Source organism: Mesoplodon mirus (genome assembly GCF_964341445.2).
Source record: "Mesoplodon mirus genome assembly, chromosome: 2".
Lineage (NCBI taxonomy): Eukaryota > Metazoa > Chordata > Mammalia > Artiodactyla > Ziphiidae > Mesoplodon > Mesoplodon mirus.
This window is the reverse complement of record NC_138977.1, coordinates 153767004-153785640: the sequence shown is the minus strand read 5'-3', so window position 1 is coordinate 153785640 and position 18637 is coordinate 153767004. Positions and strand designations below refer to the sequence as shown.

Below are 18637 nucleotides of genomic sequence, written 5' to 3'. Positions count from 1 at the left end.
AGAGACCTGGATTAGCAAGTGTTTTTCCATATGTTGAAACATGGTTCTTACTATTGTAAAACAAGGACTTATTTTTGCATTTTCAGATGGCAGTGAAATTGCAGCTTCAACCTTGATGGAAATCTTGCTAATGAATGATTTTAGACTTGTCATTAATAAAATCACATACCATGTACAGTGCCCTAAGAAAGGTAAGAAACACGGCTATGCAAGTATCTTAACACTTCCCTTTCGCTGTGGGCCTTTTTCAGGGAGCAGGCTTATCCTAAGAATTTGTTTTAGTTAACCAAATGACCAAGAAGGCTTTGGAGAGCCAATGTTTAAGCTTTTCTAGCAATGGTAGAAATGATTGGTAGAAGTAGTCTGTCAGGGCTTTTAGTCTCATATACTCTTTTTAGACTTTTAAGGCTTCATTTTAGGATCTTGAATGCTTAATCTGACATTACTGGGTTAAGAAGAAGTCGACCTGAAAATCAGGGACTCAAGCGTATACCGTTGTACAGCTCTTAACTTTTATTTTATTTTTAAGTAGGTTTTCTTTTTTCTAGGGCAGTTTCAGGTTCACAGCGTGGTGGAGCAGAGAGCACAGAGTTCCCATGAGCTCCACCCCTTCCCCACAGTCTCCCCCACTATCAAGCTCTGGATTGAAACATTTTCTGTTGGCTGGGCCAAAACGTTCGGTTTTTTTCTGTTCGATGACTCTAGTAGCACTTAGCTGTCTCTCATTCATTCAAAACAATTTTGTTAGATTGTATTGTGACAGCTGTCATATCAGCATGCATTTAAAAAAAGATATCAAAATTGGTGAATTTTAATATGGAAGATGGAAGGAAAAAAGCAACATTTTCAGCATATTATGCTTTATTATTTCAAGAAAGGTAAAAACGCAACTGAAACGCAAAAAAAGATGTGTGCAGTGTATGGAGAAGGTGCTGTGACTGATCGAACGTGTCAAAAGTGGTTTGTGAAGTTTCATGCTGGAGATATCTCTCTGGACAATGCTCCATGGTTGGGTAGACCAGTTGAAGTTGATAGCGATCAAATTGAAACAATAATTGAGGACAGTCAACGTTATACCACTCGGGAGATAGCTGACATACTCAAAATATCCGAATCAAGCGTTGAAAATCATCTGCACCATCTTGGTTACGTTAATCGCTTTGATGTTTGGGTTCCACATAAGTTAAGCGAAAAAAACCTTCTTGACCATATTTCCACATGTGATTCTCCACTGAAACATAATGAAAACGTTCCATTTTTATCTTTTTAAAAAAATTTTTAAATTTAATTTTATTTATTTTTTTATACAGCAGGTTCTTATTAGTTATCCATTTTATACATATTAGTGTATATATGTCAATACCAATCTCCCAATTCATCCCACCACCACCATCCCCCGCCCGGCCACTTCCCCACTTGGTGTCCATACGTTTGTTCTCTAATCTGTGTCTCAATTTCTGCCCTGCAAACCAGTTCATCTGTACCATTTTTCTAGATTCCACATATATGCATTAATATACGATATTTGCTTTTCTCTTTCTGACTTACTTCACTCTGTATGATGGTCTCTAGATTCATCCACGTCTCTACAAATGACCCAATATCATTCCTTTTTATGCTGAGTAATATTCCATTGTATATATGTACCACATCTTCTTTATCCATTCGTCTGTCGATGGGCATTTAGGTTGCTTCCATGACCTGGCTATTGTAAATAGTGCTGCAGTGAACATTGGGGTGCATGTGTCTTTTTGAATTATGGTTTTCTCTGGGTATATGCCCAGTAGTGGGATTGCTGGGTCATATGGTAATTCTCTTTTTAGTTTTTTACGGAATCTCCATACTGTTCTCCATAGTGGCTGTATCAATTTACATTCCCACCAACAGTGCAAGAGGGTTCCCTTTTCTCCACACCCTCTTCAGCATTTGTTGTTTGTAGATTTTCTGGAGATGCCCATTCTAACTGATGTGAGGTGATACCTCATTGTAGTTTTGATTTGCATTTCTCTAATCATTAGTGGTGTTGAGCAGCTTTTCATGTGCCTCTTGGCCATCTGTATGTCTTCTTTGGAGAAATGTCTATTTAGGACTTCTGCCCATTTTTGTACTGAGTTGTTTGTTTTTTTAATATTGAGCTGCATGAGCTGTTTATATATTTGGGAGATTAATCCTTTGTTCATTGATTCGTTTGCAAATATTTTCTCCCATTCTGTGGATTGCCTTTTTGTCTTGTTTGTAGTTTCCTTTGCTTTGCAAAAGCTTTTAAGTTTCATTAGGTCCCATTTGTTTATTTTTGTTTTTATTTCCATTACTCTAGGAGGTGGATCAAAAAAGATCTTGCTGTGATTTATGTCAGAGTGTTCTTCCTATGTTTTCCTCTAAGAGTTTTATAGTGTCCGGTCTTACATGTATGTCTCATCCATTTTGAGTTTATTTTTGGTATGGTGTTAGGGAGTGTTCTAATTTCATTCTTTTACATGTAGCTGTCCAGTTTTTGCAGCACGACATATTGAAGAGACTGTCTTTTCTCCATTGTAATTCCTTGCCTCCTTTGTCATAGATTAGTTGACCATAGGTGCGTGGGTTTCTCTCTGGGCTTTCTATCTTGTTCAATTGATCTGTATTTCTGTTTTTCTGCCAGTACCATATTGTCTTGATTACTGTAGCTTTGTAGTATAGACTGAAGTCAGGGACTCTGATTCCTCCAGCTCCGTTTTTTTCCCTCAATACTGCTTTGGCTATTTGGGGTCTTTTGTGTCTCCATAGAAATTTTAAGATTTTTTGTTCTAATGCTGTAAAAAAAATGCCATTGGTAATTTGATAGCGATTGCATTGAATCTGTAGATTGCTTTGGGTAGTATAGTCAGTTTCACAGTGTTGATTCTTCCAATCCAAGAACATGGTATATCTCTCCATCTGTTGGTATCATCTTTAATTTCTTTCATCAGTATCTTATAGTTTTCTTCATGGAGGTCTTTTGTCACCCTAGGTAGGTTTATTCCTAGGTATTTTATTCTTTTTGTTGCAGTGGTAAATGGGAGTGTTTCCTTAATTTCTCTTTCAGATTTTTCATCATTAGTGTATAGGAATGCAAGAGATTTCTGTGCATTAATGTTATATCCTGCAACTTTACCAGATTCATTGATTAGCTCTAGTAGTTTTCTGGTGGTATCTTTAGGATTCTCTATGTATAGTATAATGTCATCTGCAGACAGTGACAGTTTTACTTCTTCTCTTCCAATTTGTATTCCTTTTATTTCTTTTTCTTCTCTGATTGCTGTGGCTAGGACTTCCAAAACTATGTTGAATAATAGTGGTGAGAGTGGACATCCTTGTCTTGTTCCTGATCTTAGAGGAAATGCTTTCAGTTTTTCACCATTGAGAATGATGTTTGCTGTGGGTTTGTCATATATGGCCTTTATTATGTTGAGACAGTTTCCCTCTATGCACACTTTCTGGAGAGTTTTTATCATAAATTGGTGTTGAATTTTGTCAGAAGCTTTTTCTGCATCTATTGAGCTGATCATATGGTTTTTATTTTTCAGTTTGTTAATATGGTGTATCACATTGATTGATTTACATATATTGAAGAATCCTTGCATCCCTGGGATAAATCCCACTTGATCATGGTGTGTAATCCTTTTAATGTGTTGTTGGATTCTGTTTGCTCCTATTTTGTTGAGGATTTTTGCATCTATATTCATCAGTGATATTGGTCTGTAATTTTCTTTTTTTGTAGTATCTTTGTCTGGTTTTGTTATCAGGGTGATGGTGGTCTCATAGAAGGCGTTTTGGAGTATTCCTTCCTCTGGAATTTTTTGGAAGAGTTTGAGAAGAATGGGTGTTAGCTTTTCTCTATATGTTTGATAGAATTCACCTGTGAAGCCATCTGGTCCTGGACTTTTGTTTGTTGGAAGACTTTTAATCACAGTTTCAATTTCATTACTTGTGATTGGTCTGTTCATATTTTCTATTTCTTCCTGGTTCATTCTTGGAAGGTTATACTTTTCTAAGAATTTGTCCATTTCTTCCAGATTGTCCATTTCATTGGCATAGAGTTACTTGTGGTAGTCTCTTAGGATACTTTGTATTTCTGTGGTGTCTGTTGTAACTTCTTTTTCATTTCTAATTTTATTGATTTGAGTCCTCTCCCTCTTTTTCTTGATAAGTCTGGCTAAAGGTTTATCAATTTTGTTTATCTTCTCAAAGAACCAGCTTTTAGTTTTATTGATCTTTGCTATTGTCTTCTTTGTTTCTATTTCATTTATTTCTGCTCTGATCTTTATGATTTCTTTCCTTCTGCTAACTTTGGGTTTTGTTTGTTCTTCTTTCTCTAGTTCGTTTAGGTCTAAAGTTAGGTTGTTTATTTGAGATGTTTGTTGTCTCTTGAGGTAGGATTGTACTGCTATAAACTTCCCTCTTAGTACTGCTTTTGCTGCATCCCATAGGTTTTGGATCATCGTATTTCATTGTCATTTTCTCTAGGTATTTTTTGATTTCCTCTTTGATTTCTTCAGTGATCTCTTGGTTATTTAGTAACATATTGTTTAGCCTCCATGTTGTTTGTGTTTTGACGTTTTTTCCCTGTAATTGATTTCTAACTCATAGTGTTGTGGTCAGAAAAGATGCCTGATATGATTTCAGTTTTCTTAAATTTACTGAGGCTTGATTTGTGACCCAAGGTGTGATCTATCCTGGAGAATGTTCCATGCGCACTTGAGAAGAAAGTGTAATCTGCTGTTTCTGGATGGAATGTCCTGTAAATCTCAATTAAATCTATCTGGTCTATTGTGTCATTTAAAGCTTGTGTTTCCTTATTAATTTTCTGTTTGGATGATCTGTCCATTGGTGTAAGTGAGGTGTTAAAGTCCCCCAATATTATTGTGTTACTTTTGTTATCCTCTCTTATAGCTGTTAGCAGTTACTTTATGTATTGAGGTGCTCCTATGTTGGGTGCATATATATTTACAATTGTTATATCTTCTTCTTGGATTAATCCCTTGATCATTATCTAGTGTCCTTCCTTGTCTCTTGTAACATTCTTTATTTTAAAGTCCATTTTATCTGATATGAGTATTGCTACTCCAGCTTTCTTTAGATTTCCATTTGCATGGAATATCTTTTTCCACCCCCTCACTTTCAGTCTCTATGTGTCCGTAGGTCTGAAGTGGGTCTGTTTTAGACAGCCTATATATGGATCTTGTTTTTGTATCCATTCAGTGAGCCTGTGTCTTTTGGTTGGAGCATTTAATCCATTCATGTTTAAGGTAATTATTGATATGTATGTTCCTATGACCATTTTCTTAATTGTTTTGGGTTTGTCTTGTAGGTCCTTCTCTTGTGTTTCCCACTTAGAGTAGTTCCTTTAGCATTTGTTGTAGTGCTCATTTGGTGGTGCTGAATTCTCTTAGCTTTTGCTTGTCTGTAAAGCTTTTGATTTCTCCATTGAATCTGAATGAGATCCTTGCTGGGTAGAGTAATCTTGATTGTAGTTTCTCCCCTTTCATCACTTTAAATATGTCATGCCACTCCCTTCTGGCTTGTAGAGTTTGTGCTGAGAAATCAGCTGTTAACCTTATGGGATTTCTTTTGTATGTTATTTGTCTTTTTTCCCTTGCTGCCTTCAAGAATTTTTGTTTGTCTTTAATTTTTGCCAATTTGATTACTATGTGTCTTGGCGTGTTTCTCCTTGGGTTTATCCTGTATGGGACTCACTGCGCTTCCTGGATTTGGGTGGCTATTTCCTTTCCCATGTTAGGGAAGTTTTCGACTATAATCTCTTCAGATATTTTCTCGGGTCCTTTCTTTCTCTCTTCTCCTTCTGGGACCTGTATAATTCGAATGTTTTTGCATTTAATGCTGTCCCAGAAGTCTCTTAGGCTGTCTTCATTTCTTTTCATTCTTTTTTATTTATTCTGTTCCGCAGCAGTGGACTCCAAGAGTGGAGTCTTTGTTTTCCCCAGTCCTGTCAAAGTCCTGCAATCAAATCCTGCTAGCCTTCAAAGTCTGATTCTCTAGAAATTCTTCCCCCTGTTGCCTGACCGTCAGGTTGGGAAGCCTGATGTGGGGCTCAGAATCTTCACTCCAGTGGGTGGACTTCTGTGGTATAAGTGTTCTCCAGTTTGTGAGTCACCCACCAGCAGTTATGGGATTTGATCTGATTGTGATTGCACCTCTCCTCCCATCTCATTGCAGCTTCTCTTTTGTCTTTGGATGTGGGTATCACCATGATCAGCCTGACTGATTCTTTCCCCCTCTGTGTCTAGTTTACTGGTGAGCCTGTCAAAGGCATTCTTCCTTTCTATTAAAGTGTTTTTGATTTCTGGCAATTCTTTTTGATTCTTTGTTACAATGTTCATCTCTCTGTTTACATTACTCATCTGTTCTTGCATGTTATCAACTTTTTCCATCACAGTCCTTACCATATTAATCATATTTGTCTTAATTTCCTGGTCTGAAAATTCCAAAATCTCTGCCATATCAGATTCTGATTCTGATGCTTGCTATGTCTCTTTAGATTGTTTTTTTCTTGCCTTGTAATTTTTTGTTGAAAGCTAGACATGATATTATTAAAAATAGAAACTGAAGCAAGTAGGTCTTTAGTTTGAGGTTTTATGTGTATCTGACCAGGAGCTCAGCTGTTTACTGTTTGCTATAGCTGTAGGTATCAGAGGCTTCAGTTTTTTCTAGTGTCCCTGTTTCTCTACACTGTTGTAGTTGAGTTTCCCTAGAAATTCTTTCTTGAATAGAGTCTGTGTCTTGCACAGAACTGGAGCCCTGTTGATGTGGTGTTAAGGTTTTGGGGGGGAGAAGCATTCTATAATTTTATGATTAAATCTCAAGGATTTTATTGGGCCAGGATTACTGTGCTGTAACCTTCAGAAGAGTTTCTTAGCCATTTTTTCCCTCCCCTATATGAGACAGGAAGGCTAGAGGGGCCTGGAGTTGGCTAATTGCCCTTTCTCCAGGCCAGACTAGGTTCTGGTAAAGTACAGTTAACCCTTGAACAACATAGGTTTGAACTGCATGGGTCCACTTTACGTGCAGATTTGTTTCAATAAACACTGCAGTACTAAGTGGTCCACAGTTGGTTTAGTCCATGGAATCATGAATACACAGGGCCAACTATAAAGTTATACATGGATTTTTGACTGCATGTGGGGTTGGTGCCCCTATCCCCCATATTGTTTGAGGGTCAACTGTAATTTCCTTGGTATGGAGAAAATAATGCTCAGGACTGTTTCAAAATGGTTACTTTTCTTCTTTCTCTGCTGGAAGCAGGGAGATATTTTTCTCTGATCTCTGACCTTCACTGTGAGAACCTGGTGGAACTCCTGGAGGTAAAACTCATGAATGTGTGACTGTTTTTATTTCTCAAACTAGTCAGCACTGAGCCTTCAGCAATTCAAAGATTATAGTTTAGTGTTCCTATCAGTATTGGCTCCAGAGGTTTCTGCTCTCAGTAAGCTGTGGTTGTGGACTATCGGGGTTAAGATAAAGTAATACTGAGTCTATGCCTTAATGAATAGATGGTGAGATACATAAATCAGTAAATAAGGGAAGGTTCATGTTTTTAGTTGGAATGCCAAGTTCTGACTGGTAAATATGGGAGGAGGGCTGTTGTAGTTCAAAAATCATTATATTGCAGCCAAATTCAGACAGGAATCATCAGTAGATGCCAAGGGGATGGCGAGAGGTGGTGGGGGGAGGTGATTTAGATACAGAAAATAAAACAGAAGAACTACGAAAACAACTAAAAAAAGTTAATAAAATGGCAATAAGTACATACATATCAATAATTACTTTAAATGTCAGTGGACTAAATGCTCCACTCAAAAGACATAGGGGGGCTTCCCTGGTAGCGCAGTGTTTGGGGGTCCACCTGCTGATGCAGGGGACACGGGTTCATGCCCCGGTCTGGGAGGGTCCCACGTGCCACGGAGCGGCTGGGCCCGTGGGCCATGGCCGCTGGGCCTGCGCGTCTGGAGCCTGTGCTCTGCAACGAGAGAGGCCACAGCGGTGAGGGGCCCACGTACCGCAAAAAAAATAAAAATTAAAAAAAAATTAAAAAAAGACATAGGGGCAGCTGATTGGATAAAAAAACCAGAAACTTCTGTATGCTGGCCTACAAGAGACTCACTTCAGAGCTAAAGACATACACAGACTGAAAACGAGGGGATGGAAAAAGATATTTCATGCAAATGGAAACTGGGCGGAAGACCTGAATAGACATTTTTCCAAAGAAGACATACAGATAGCTAACAGGCCCATGAAAAGATGTTCAGCATCGCTAATTATTAGAGAGATGCAAATCAAAACAATGAGATATCACCTCACAACTGTTAGAGTAGCTATCATCGAAACGTCCACAAATAACAAATGTTGGTGAGGATGCGGAGAAAAGGAAACCCTTGCACACTGCTGGTGGGAATGTAAATCAGTGCAGCCAGTATGGAAAACAGTGTGGAGGTTCCTCAAAAAAACTAGAAATAGGACTACCATGTGATCCAGCAATTCCAATCCTGGTATGCATATAGAAAAAAATGAAAACACTAATTTGAAAAGATACATGCACCCCAGTGTTCATAGCAACACTGTTTACAGTAGTTAACCCAAGTGTCCATCAACAGACGATTGGCTTAAGAAGATGTGGTATGTACACACACACACACACACACACACACACACACACACACACTAGAATATTACTCAGCCATAAAAAAGAATGAAATTCTGCCATTTGCAGCAAGCTGGATGGACCTAGAAAATATTATGCTTAGTCAGACAAAAACAAATACTGTATGATATCACTTATGTGTAGAATCTAAAAAATAAAATGAATGTATATAGCAAAACAGAAACAGACTCACAGGTATAGAAAACAAGCTAGTGGTTACCAGCTGGGGAGAGGCAAGATAGGGGTAGGGGATTAAGAGATACAAAGTATAAAATAACAACAAGGAGATATTATACAGCACAGGAAATTATAGCCATTATTTTGTAATAACTTTTAATGGAGTATAATATGTAAAAATACTCAATTACTATGCTGTACACCTGAAACTAATATAATATTGTAAGTCAACTATACTTCAATAAAAGAAAAATTAAGGAAATACTAACAAAAAATGGGAGTAAGTCACAAGGACACAGGAGCCAGCTTAAGGGGCTCCTGCTAACCATATCTGGTACAATTTTTTAAAAAAATAAATTCATTTATTTATATATTTATTTTTGGCTGTATTGGGTCTTCGTTTCTGTACGAGGGCTTTCTCCAGTTGTGGCAAGCGGGGGCCACTCTTCATCGCGGTGCACGGGCCTCACTGTCGCGGCCTCTCTTGTTGCGGAGCACAGGCTCCAGATACTCAGGCTCAGTAGTTGTGGCTCATGGGCCCAGTTGCTCCACGGCATGTGGGATCCTCCCAGACCAGGGCTCGAACCCATATCCCCTGCATTGGCAGGCAGATTCTCAACCACTGCGCCACCAGGGAAGCCCTCTGGTACAATTTGAAGATCATTGGCTCCCATGTCCTTATGACTTGCCCCCATTTTTATTTTAAGCATTTTCTTACTTTCTGGTATAACTAGACGATCCAGCTGATCTCATGCTCCAGCACTGATATCAGCAATTACTCTGAAGATCCCTTGAGGAAAAATATTTTTAAAAATTTTCAAACACAAATTAAGTATAGAGAAATTAAAACAAATCCATCATTTCAACAATTATGAACATTCTTCTATTCTTGATTCTTTTTAAAAATCAGGACAGTATTTAACCCCAAAGACAGAAGGATAGAAGAAATTGAGAAAAATGAAAGTGAAAATCCATGATGGGATAGAAATTTCATGTCCAGTGAGTTCCCAGCTCTCTGCAAGGTCTTCTACTTCTCATTTAGCATTTGAGGGAATAAGTGGAGATAAACATTTTCTGGGCACCTCATTGTTCTACTTGATCTTCCTCTTCTGGACAAGCGCCAGTTAACAGACCCAAATGGCCTGGTCACATTAAGCAACTTCCATTCCCACTTTTTGTAAATTTCCACTTCCCTGACTCTGCTTAAGCCCCTTGATGTTCTCCTCCCTCCCTGAAAACGCCCCTCCACCTCTGCACAAATAGAAACTGAGTTCAGTTCATGCCAGATCCCCTTCCCTAGTACAGTAGTTACTGAATAAAATCTATCCTTACCACTTGAACTAGTGTCTAGCTTTGTTTATCTTTGTTATGTTCCACAGCTTTGGACAAAATCATGCCCCATCTCTGCCGTTTTTCTGTATGTAGACCTTTTATGTATCCATACATTTTCATCACAGCAGAAGGGCTCTGACTGTTCTGCAAATCTCAAAAGGCTAAAAGGGAACTTCTCGTTTCTACCTCTTTGTGGAGTTTTAACCTAGAATGTGGAAGGGATTAAAGACCACAATAAAGTCTTGAAGAAGGGGGTGGAGAAAGAGGAAACTTAACTTCAGTCTGTAACAGACTGGTTAACTGCTGTCACAGACTGGAAAACCGCTGGATAATACTGGCACTAGGATCATAAATCTCCCTTATCTGCAGTTGTTTCTGCTGCCTGGCAGGAAGGTCTGTCTTCTCTCCCCTCACTCTGTCCCCCTATCTCAAATTCTCTTACAGTGGTGGGGAACAGTTATAACCCTCAGAAAGGCATCATTACAGCACAGTTTTATGTAGATCTGTAGATCCACTGAAGTGGTAGTATGAGAGAAATCCAGAATCAAAAGAACTCTGTGTTAAAAGCTCAGAAACTGATTCCCTTTCGTCAGTATGAACCTCCCTTCAGATCTATACCTTGTTGAAAAGAACTTACACTTGAATTGCTTTTCAAATGTATATTATACTTTTGTTTACATGTTTGTACACCAGTTTCCCTCCCCGGGGGATCCTAAAATGATTTTGGATACATAGTTGAGGGTGAAGAAGGATCTTAGGTTAATTCATGTATAAAAGTGAACCTGTAACTAATGTGTTACAAACTCAGGTGAGGTATTCACCTGGGTTCTGGTAGATGGATACTTCCTTTTCCTGTATTATTCTTCCTTTTTTAAAAAAACAGCACTAGTCATATTACAAAAGAAAAAAGACAAAAACGTAATGAATTTTAAACCTACTGTCTGGTTATTTATTATTCCAGAGAGAGATGAATGGAATCACCTGAGACAGGAATACAGGCCGGTACCAAATGCCCCCCGAGGAGTGGGGAGCGTCCAAGTGGCCAGCCAGGGGAACTCAGATTTGGTTCCCTAGAGTTACAAACCCTGGAGGAAAAGATGTGTTAACTGCCTTATGTTTCCTTTGTGTCTTCTTTTCTCAGAAAAACTGAGTAGTGAGCACACTACTGAGATGGAAAACATGAAATCCTTGGTTCACAGGCTGTTCACAGCCTTGCATTTAGAAGAGTTTCAGAAAAAGAGAGAGCACCATCTGCTGGAGAAAATTGACCACCTGAAGGGACAGCTGCAGCCCCTCGAACAGGTTCGGAAGCATCACCTGTTGAGTCTGTTTGTAAATAATACCCAATATTTATTGGTATTATGGCTCCATGTGAGTGTTTTTCTGAACGCTTTACGTAGGCTTGTTTTCTCCTTTAATCCTCACAATGAGCCTCTGAGTTTGGTATTGTTATCGTCCTCATTCTTCAGATGAGGAAACTAAGGCAGCAAAGGTATATAAGCTAATACTTATTAGAGCCAGAACTTGAACTCTGGTGGTCTGACTCCAGGCTGCTGTCTTAAACTCTGTGCCGTGCATCCTTTCCATGGATTGGCCATAGTATCTTGGTAACTGAGTATAAGATGAGCTGGGATGCACTAGCTGGAGCACTACCGCTGTTTGTTTTTCAGACAATAGGCCCATGGCTCCCACTCTGCTCAACAGAATTACAGCTGGAAAGTTAGCAGTGGCTTCCTAACATCTGAAGTTAATCAGTGGTGGAGGAAAAAAAAAAAATTTCTGGGGAGGAGGGGCAGGAGTCTGTTTTAATTTAAGGGAAAAATGCATTTTTTAAACCTCTGATCCCACTTGTGATTTTTAAAAATGGGTAGGTGTATGTGTATCTTTATGTATGAATAAAAAGTTTCTAGAGGTAGAAGAAACTTGTTTTGTTGTTGTTTTATGAAAGTATAGTTGTTTTAAATTCTGCTGTACAGCAGTGATTTAGTTATACATACATATACACACATTCTTTTTTATATTCTTTTCCATTATGGTTTATCACAGGGTATTGAATATAGATCCCTGTGCTATATACAGTCGGACCTTGTTGTTAAAAGAAACTTTTTTTGCGGGGGGCTGCGTCAGGTCTTCCTTGAGGCACGCGGGCTTCAGAGCACTTGGGCTCTGTAGTTGTGGCGTGTGTGCTCTCTAGTTGAGGTGGGCTCAGTAGTTGGTGGCGCACGGGCTTAGTTGCCCCGCAGCATGTGGGATCTAAGTTCCCTGACCAGGGATCAAACCTGCATCCCCTGCATTGGAAGGCTAATTCTTTACCCCTGGACCTCCAGGGAAGTCCCTAAAAGAAACTTTTGATAGTGATTACCTCTAAGAATACTTAGGGGATGCCAGAGAGAGGGACTTTTTTATTTGTTGGATGGTACGTTTTAATTTTTTCTTTACTTTTTAAAAAGTTGGTGATATTTACTTGTGTTAAGATTTAAAAACCTAAAAAGGTGGCCAATGGAAAGTTTTCCTCCTACTGTCCTCCCAGTACCATATCCCTGAACCTGTGAATCATTTCAGATTTTCTTTATCTATGTGCAAACAAATGCAAATATATTATTATTTTGTTCCCTTTTCCAGGAAACAGTATATGCTGTTATACACTTTTCTCACCTTTTTTCACTAACAGTAGATCCTGGAAAGGTCTCCGTATTGGTACATAGAGAGCCTCCTCACTATAGCTGCATGATACCTTGATGAAAAATTGGATAATTTATGGTCTTTTACTCTTAAGAATGAACCTATGATGAATCACACGTGTGCAAGTGCACCTGTAGGATGAATTCCCAGAAGTGAAACTGCTGAGTCAAAGAAGATAGGCATGTAATTTTTAGTTAGGTTTCAGAGGATGACTTCTGAATTTTTCATTGTATACCCTTCTATACTATTTAAATTTTTTTCCATGGGCAGGTATTGCCTTTATAATTTAACAAATGGTTTATTAATGAACTGATTTGGAAATAAGTGATCACTCATGAATGTATATGTTTTATACATTCTATTTTTTCATAAATCAGACCTCTTTAAATAAAGTAAATAAAGTAATACTTTATGTGCATTACTTTACTTTTCTTCCTTTTCTGTTTTTTTTTTTTAAGTTGGTGCACTGTAAACTGAACTAACAGTCACTTTTTCTCCCCTCAGATGAAAGCGAGAATTGAAGCTCGCTCAGAAGTCAAAACCAATGGACTTCTGTGGGCTGGATTAGCATTGCTGTCCATTCAGGGCGGGGCAATGGCCTGGCTCACTTGGTGGGTGTACTCCTGGGATATCATGGAGCCAGTTACATACTTCATCACATTTTCAAATTCCATGGTCTTTTTGGCATACTTTATAGTCACTCGACAGGTGAGTAGTTTGTTAAGAAAATGGTAAGTTATAGCATCTTTTATAAATAATTTCTTATCCAAGTAATGAGCAATAAAACCTTTTTATTTATTGAATTACTGCTATCTGGGTTTTTATCAGCTATTAAATTTTGTTGTTTTCCAGAGGATGGAGATTTATATATACCACAGAGAAACTGTGTATAACCTCTATAGAGAAATAAATAGTACAAGTTAACAAATTCCTCCATTGAGATAAACACATCAAATTTGTGTACTCTGTGTCCCGTTTATAAATAAAATTGAATTTGTATTGCAAGCCACCCAGTAACTTTTGCTTATCTCGTGATTATTTTGCCAAAAATCTGCATTTTCCTTTTTCTCTTTTCTTTCCCTATATGTGTGATTTCTCTTCCCAGCTTGCTTGCTTTTGAAAGGAGCAGCAGCAGATGAGACTAAATGTTTTACTTGTGTTGCCTTATGCTTGCTCTGATGGCCACTGTGCATATTTTACTCATCTGCCTTCCTTTGCTTTGTTGTTGCTAAGGCACGTTTCTTGCAGAGGTATTATGTTCATTTAAAGCATGTTCGGTTCTGGTTTTTTGTCTTTTTTTTTTTTTCCAGGATTATACTTACTCAGCTATTAAGAGTAGGCAGTTTCTTCACTTCTTCCATAAGAAATCAAAGCAACAGCATTTTGATGTGGTGCAGTACAACAAGTTAAAAGAAGATCTTGCTAAGGTACCTTATTGCAAATACCACATCTTATAGCTGGTCTTGTTTGGGAGCCAGAATTTAGTGTCAGGGAAATACAATCGGTGGCTCATCCTCATGGGTTAAATCTTGGTCCTGTACAGGCTTCTCTGTATTGTGGTTTTGTTCAGTGAAATAGCTGACATGTCCTGATACTAATTTCCTACAGTTTTATTCTTGTTATCTGTATTCTACATTGGCATAGCTTTAAATGTATATGGAAAAATGTCTTAAATGACTTTGAGATAGTAAAATAACAGTTTTCAATAGAAATCTATCTCTAAGTGAATATGTGTTTTTAAAGAACAAAGTCCAATATCAAGCTCAATTGCAGATTCTGTAACTATTAAGAACTAAAAGAAAGTAGAATTTTAGGAAGATGAGCACTCTGATAAACAATTTTATTAAGCTCTCGAAAGGTTTTTACAAGTTTCTTCTCCTTAAAAATAGAATCAATATGGTATTCCTCCTTTCATCATTTCCTTCTTTCAGATGTGAAAACAGAGGTTATACACGGTTAGAAAGTGGGGAAACCAAGGTATGAAGCTCAAAGTTTGGATCCTGTGCTCTGGAGCACTTCCCTATAATCTGTTTCCTAGGCAGCTTTTACCTCTGGCCTCCCAGTGGACTCATTAGCTTTTTAAATTTTTCTTAGTAATTTTATAAGAAAAAAGTTTTGGTAGAAATATCTTTTACTGCTCAATCCATGATCATTTAATAGCCAGTAATCATCATATCTTTTGTTACCCGTAACTTCTAAACTACCCATCCCTGAAATTTAAAAAAAGGAAGTATGTAACAAGAATTTGTAGTCCAAAAATTGGAGATAAAGAGCCTTTAAAAAATATGTTTAAATTCCATATAATCATTACTTAGGAAAAATATAATGATCCTTTTTTTTTTTAATTTAGTGGATACTTTTGCATTTAAATGATCCAATCTGTGAAGGCTAAGGAATGTTCTTTCAACTAGTTTATAGCACTGGGCATTGAAGATTTAGAGTAGCAAACTGTAAAGTTGTTGTTGTTTTTTTTAAGGTAATAAAGTTGAGGGAAAAAAAGGGAAACTGATAGGTCAGAGTAATGGTTTTTTATAAACTGGAAAAACTACTGTAAAGGGGAAAACTAACATTACAAGAACTATAAGGATGAACTAGAAACTCTAAACTTATCTTTTACAAAAGGATCCACATAAATTGAAATATTGTAGACAGTTTCCACTCATAGCTTAGATCTATATATTGACCTAAGGAGACGTTAAAGGTATAGAATTCCTTGTGAACAGTAATCTGATACGTTTGTGGTCCTCTTTGATCAGTGCCTCCTCTTCTTCCCATGGACAGGCTACTGAAGCCCTGAGACGGGTGCGCCACTCTATCTGCGATGCAAGTAGAGGAATTCGGTGAAAAGAAGTAATCTTACATTTTTAAATGTCAATTAATTTTTCCATTATGTGTTCATTTTGCAACTTAGCAACTGGAACTTTCATCCCATAGTTCATTTGAATTTGACTGTTTCAATCTCTTGTTAATAAAAAAAAATGCTTGCAAAACACAGGTATTCTTTGATGTTCTCATTTGAGATTTTCAGTTTGTGGATTTTCACGGCTTGTTGAGGTTTACTGCTGGAAGGAGCTTGGATGCGTCTGTCAAAATCAAAGCTGCTGCTATTACAGTTCAGCATTTAAGAAGCTTTGTCAGCCTGTCCTGTGTCATTCCCGTGCGGAGGTGAAATGGTCAGTGTTCTTGGCTTCACTTTGATTCTTAGGCTTCATTTAGAATCATCTGGTCATTAATTTCTTTTTAAATTCACAGTAGTTGCAAGATTTTTATCATTAAATATAGTTAAAATTATTATAAAATGTCATTTGAAATGTTTCATCGTAAGTAATATTTACTTAGATACTGTTTATCATTTGTTGTCAGGTACTGTTCTAGGCACTTCACATATATATTATTTGTAATCCTATAATCCTAGGAGGTAGCTGTTTTTAATCCCAATTTAATAATAAGGAAACAGGTTCAGAGAGGTTAATTTGCCCAAGTGCACACAGCTAGAAAAGATTTTTCTTTTAATTAATTAATTATTTATTTTTGGCTGCATTGGGTCTTTGTTGCTGTGCGCGGGCTTCCTCTAGTTGGGGCGAGCAGGGGCTACTCTTCATTGCGGTGCGCGGGCTTCTCATTGCGGTGGCTTCTCTTGTTGCGGAGCATGAGCTCTAGGTGCACAGGCTTCAGTTGTGGCTCACGGGCTGTAGAGCGCAGCAGGCTCAGTAGTTGCAGCACATGGGCTTAGTTGCTTCGTGGCATGTGGGATCTTCCCCGGACCAGGGATCAAACCCGTGTCCCCTGCATTGACAGGCGGACTCCCAACCACTGCGCCACCAGGGAAGTCCCTAGAAAAGATTTAAGCATCTACTCATAGTAGATCATAAATCTTTATATATGTACAACTCATGGTATTTAATCCATCATCCAGGATGTCACCTTTTACATGTTTGACTATGGGACAGAAAGGGTAATGATGACACCCTGATATTAAGAGATTTGCTTAAAAAAGATACCAGTGTTTTCAGGGTGTATCTTTCAACCTAATCAGATTCAAACTTCCTACACCTTAAGTAGAGCAACACACTGTGATCACCTGCTGGTTTGTATCAGTATCTCTGAAACGTGGAGATGCTGAATTAGCAGTATATTAGTGTGTTTTATTAACAAGCTAAGAATATGCACTCATATGTTTTTATAATGAGTATCACCAGGTTAAGTATTATGACAAATTCTTAGGACATGTTCTGCGTTTGAGAAACTCTATTCCCAGGAAGACAAGACTGTCAATATAATGAAAGAACAGGGAGTGTTGTTTGCTTTATTCACTGATGCATCCATCCCAAGTGCCAAGAATACCTGGCTCCTATGAGGTACCCAAGAGAGACAGGTTTAAGGTCTGTGGAAATTTCATGTATAGTGCTGGGGAAAAGCTGAGACTAGGAAAGTAGAAAGGATGGCTTCTGAATTCTCAAACTGTCTAAAGGAAGACCTGGGGAAAAAGGGTAGACTGGAGCCTGTTTTTGTATATAAAGTTTTATTGGAACACAACTATGCCCACTGATGCACTGACTGTGGCTGTTCTCACACTATAGCAGCAGGGTTAACTGCAGCAGAGACAGCACGCCTGCAAAGCCCAGCATAGTTACTCTCTGGCTCTTTACAGAAAAATTTTACTGACCCCTGAACTAGAATGTGAAAGACAATTCTCAAAGAACACTTCTGTGTTTTTAGGGCTTCAGAAGATTTGTCATGCGAAAAATGAATTAATTCTTAGTAAAGATAGCTCCCTTTGACTTGGATCTTCCCACTTGGCAAAGTAAAATAAAGTTTAATTCTTCAGAGAAGGAGCTACATGTAGGTCACATTGTACTTACTTTATGACAGGTGAAACTGACTTCTGAGTACCCAGGGGATGACAGCTCAGTGATCAGAGGCAAGACTCTCTGACCTTTTTAGTATTTAAACTGTAGTTTCTCAAATGAGACACATCATTTATGTTAAACCTTTATAGATCAGTTATTAACATAAACAGAGTATGAAATTTCTACTCAAGTTCCAAGTTGTAAGTTAAACAGATTGGAACTAAAACTAAAGGAATCCAAATTACGCGTTAGTTTTATTACAAAAGGATTGTTTTATCCTGAGACAACTGTTAAAAACGAAATTCAACTGTGTCCCTATGGCTTCCACAGCTCAAATCTGATGGCATTTTGATGCCCAGATATGTAGGTACCAATGTCACTGCATCTGTACAAGAGAATTTTATTCAGATAAACCTTTGATCACATTCAAGGGGAAAAAAAAATGTGTGTGTGTGTGTGTGTGTGTGAGGGGGGTTTGTTCAGCTTTTTAATAACATGAGCTAAATTCTCTTAAGTAACCAAAGCTGTATATTCTTTGCCTAGAGGGCCAGGCCCATGTTCACTGGATGAAATGAGGAGAGTTTCTGTAGTCATTTGCTCTTGCAAGAAGAGCCGGCAGCACCTGTGGGTCGGGGGTTAAAGGAAAGGTACAGTGTTCAACTGACATGACCACATGTCATGACCTGTCATGACCACAAAAAAAGGTATAAATGTCCCACTGACCTTAGCATATAGTTGGCACGTGTTTTGAACTACAACTGAAACAGCACAGGCAAACTACTGCTTCTGAACTAGCAACTCACAAGTTTGCTATCAAAGCCCAAACTTTTAATCATATTCAGCCTCCGGCAGGTTATTAACAAAACATATTACTCAAAATTTACATATCATATTAGTAAGAACTGAATCTTAAAAGTAA

The 18637-nt window shown here is 38.0% G+C and overlaps 1 protein-coding gene across 1 annotated transcript in view; it reads left to right on the top strand.

Moving 5' to 3' along the window:
* The window catches only part of MCUB (mitochondrial calcium uniporter dominant negative subunit beta), an 89715-nt gene extending 73868 nt beyond the window's left edge, over positions 1-15847 (top strand). Inside the window, 6 exon segments of the mRNA XM_082633138.1 lie at positions 87-191; positions 11328-11488; positions 13373-13576; positions 14179-14295; positions 15650-15678; positions 15680-15847. Of these exon segments, the coding sequence (XP_082489264.1) occupies positions 87-191; positions 11328-11488; positions 13373-13576; positions 14179-14295; positions 15650-15678; positions 15680-15722 (659 nt within the window). The 3' untranslated portion in view covers positions 15723-15847.
* Positions 15848-18637: the final 2790 nt, after the last annotated feature.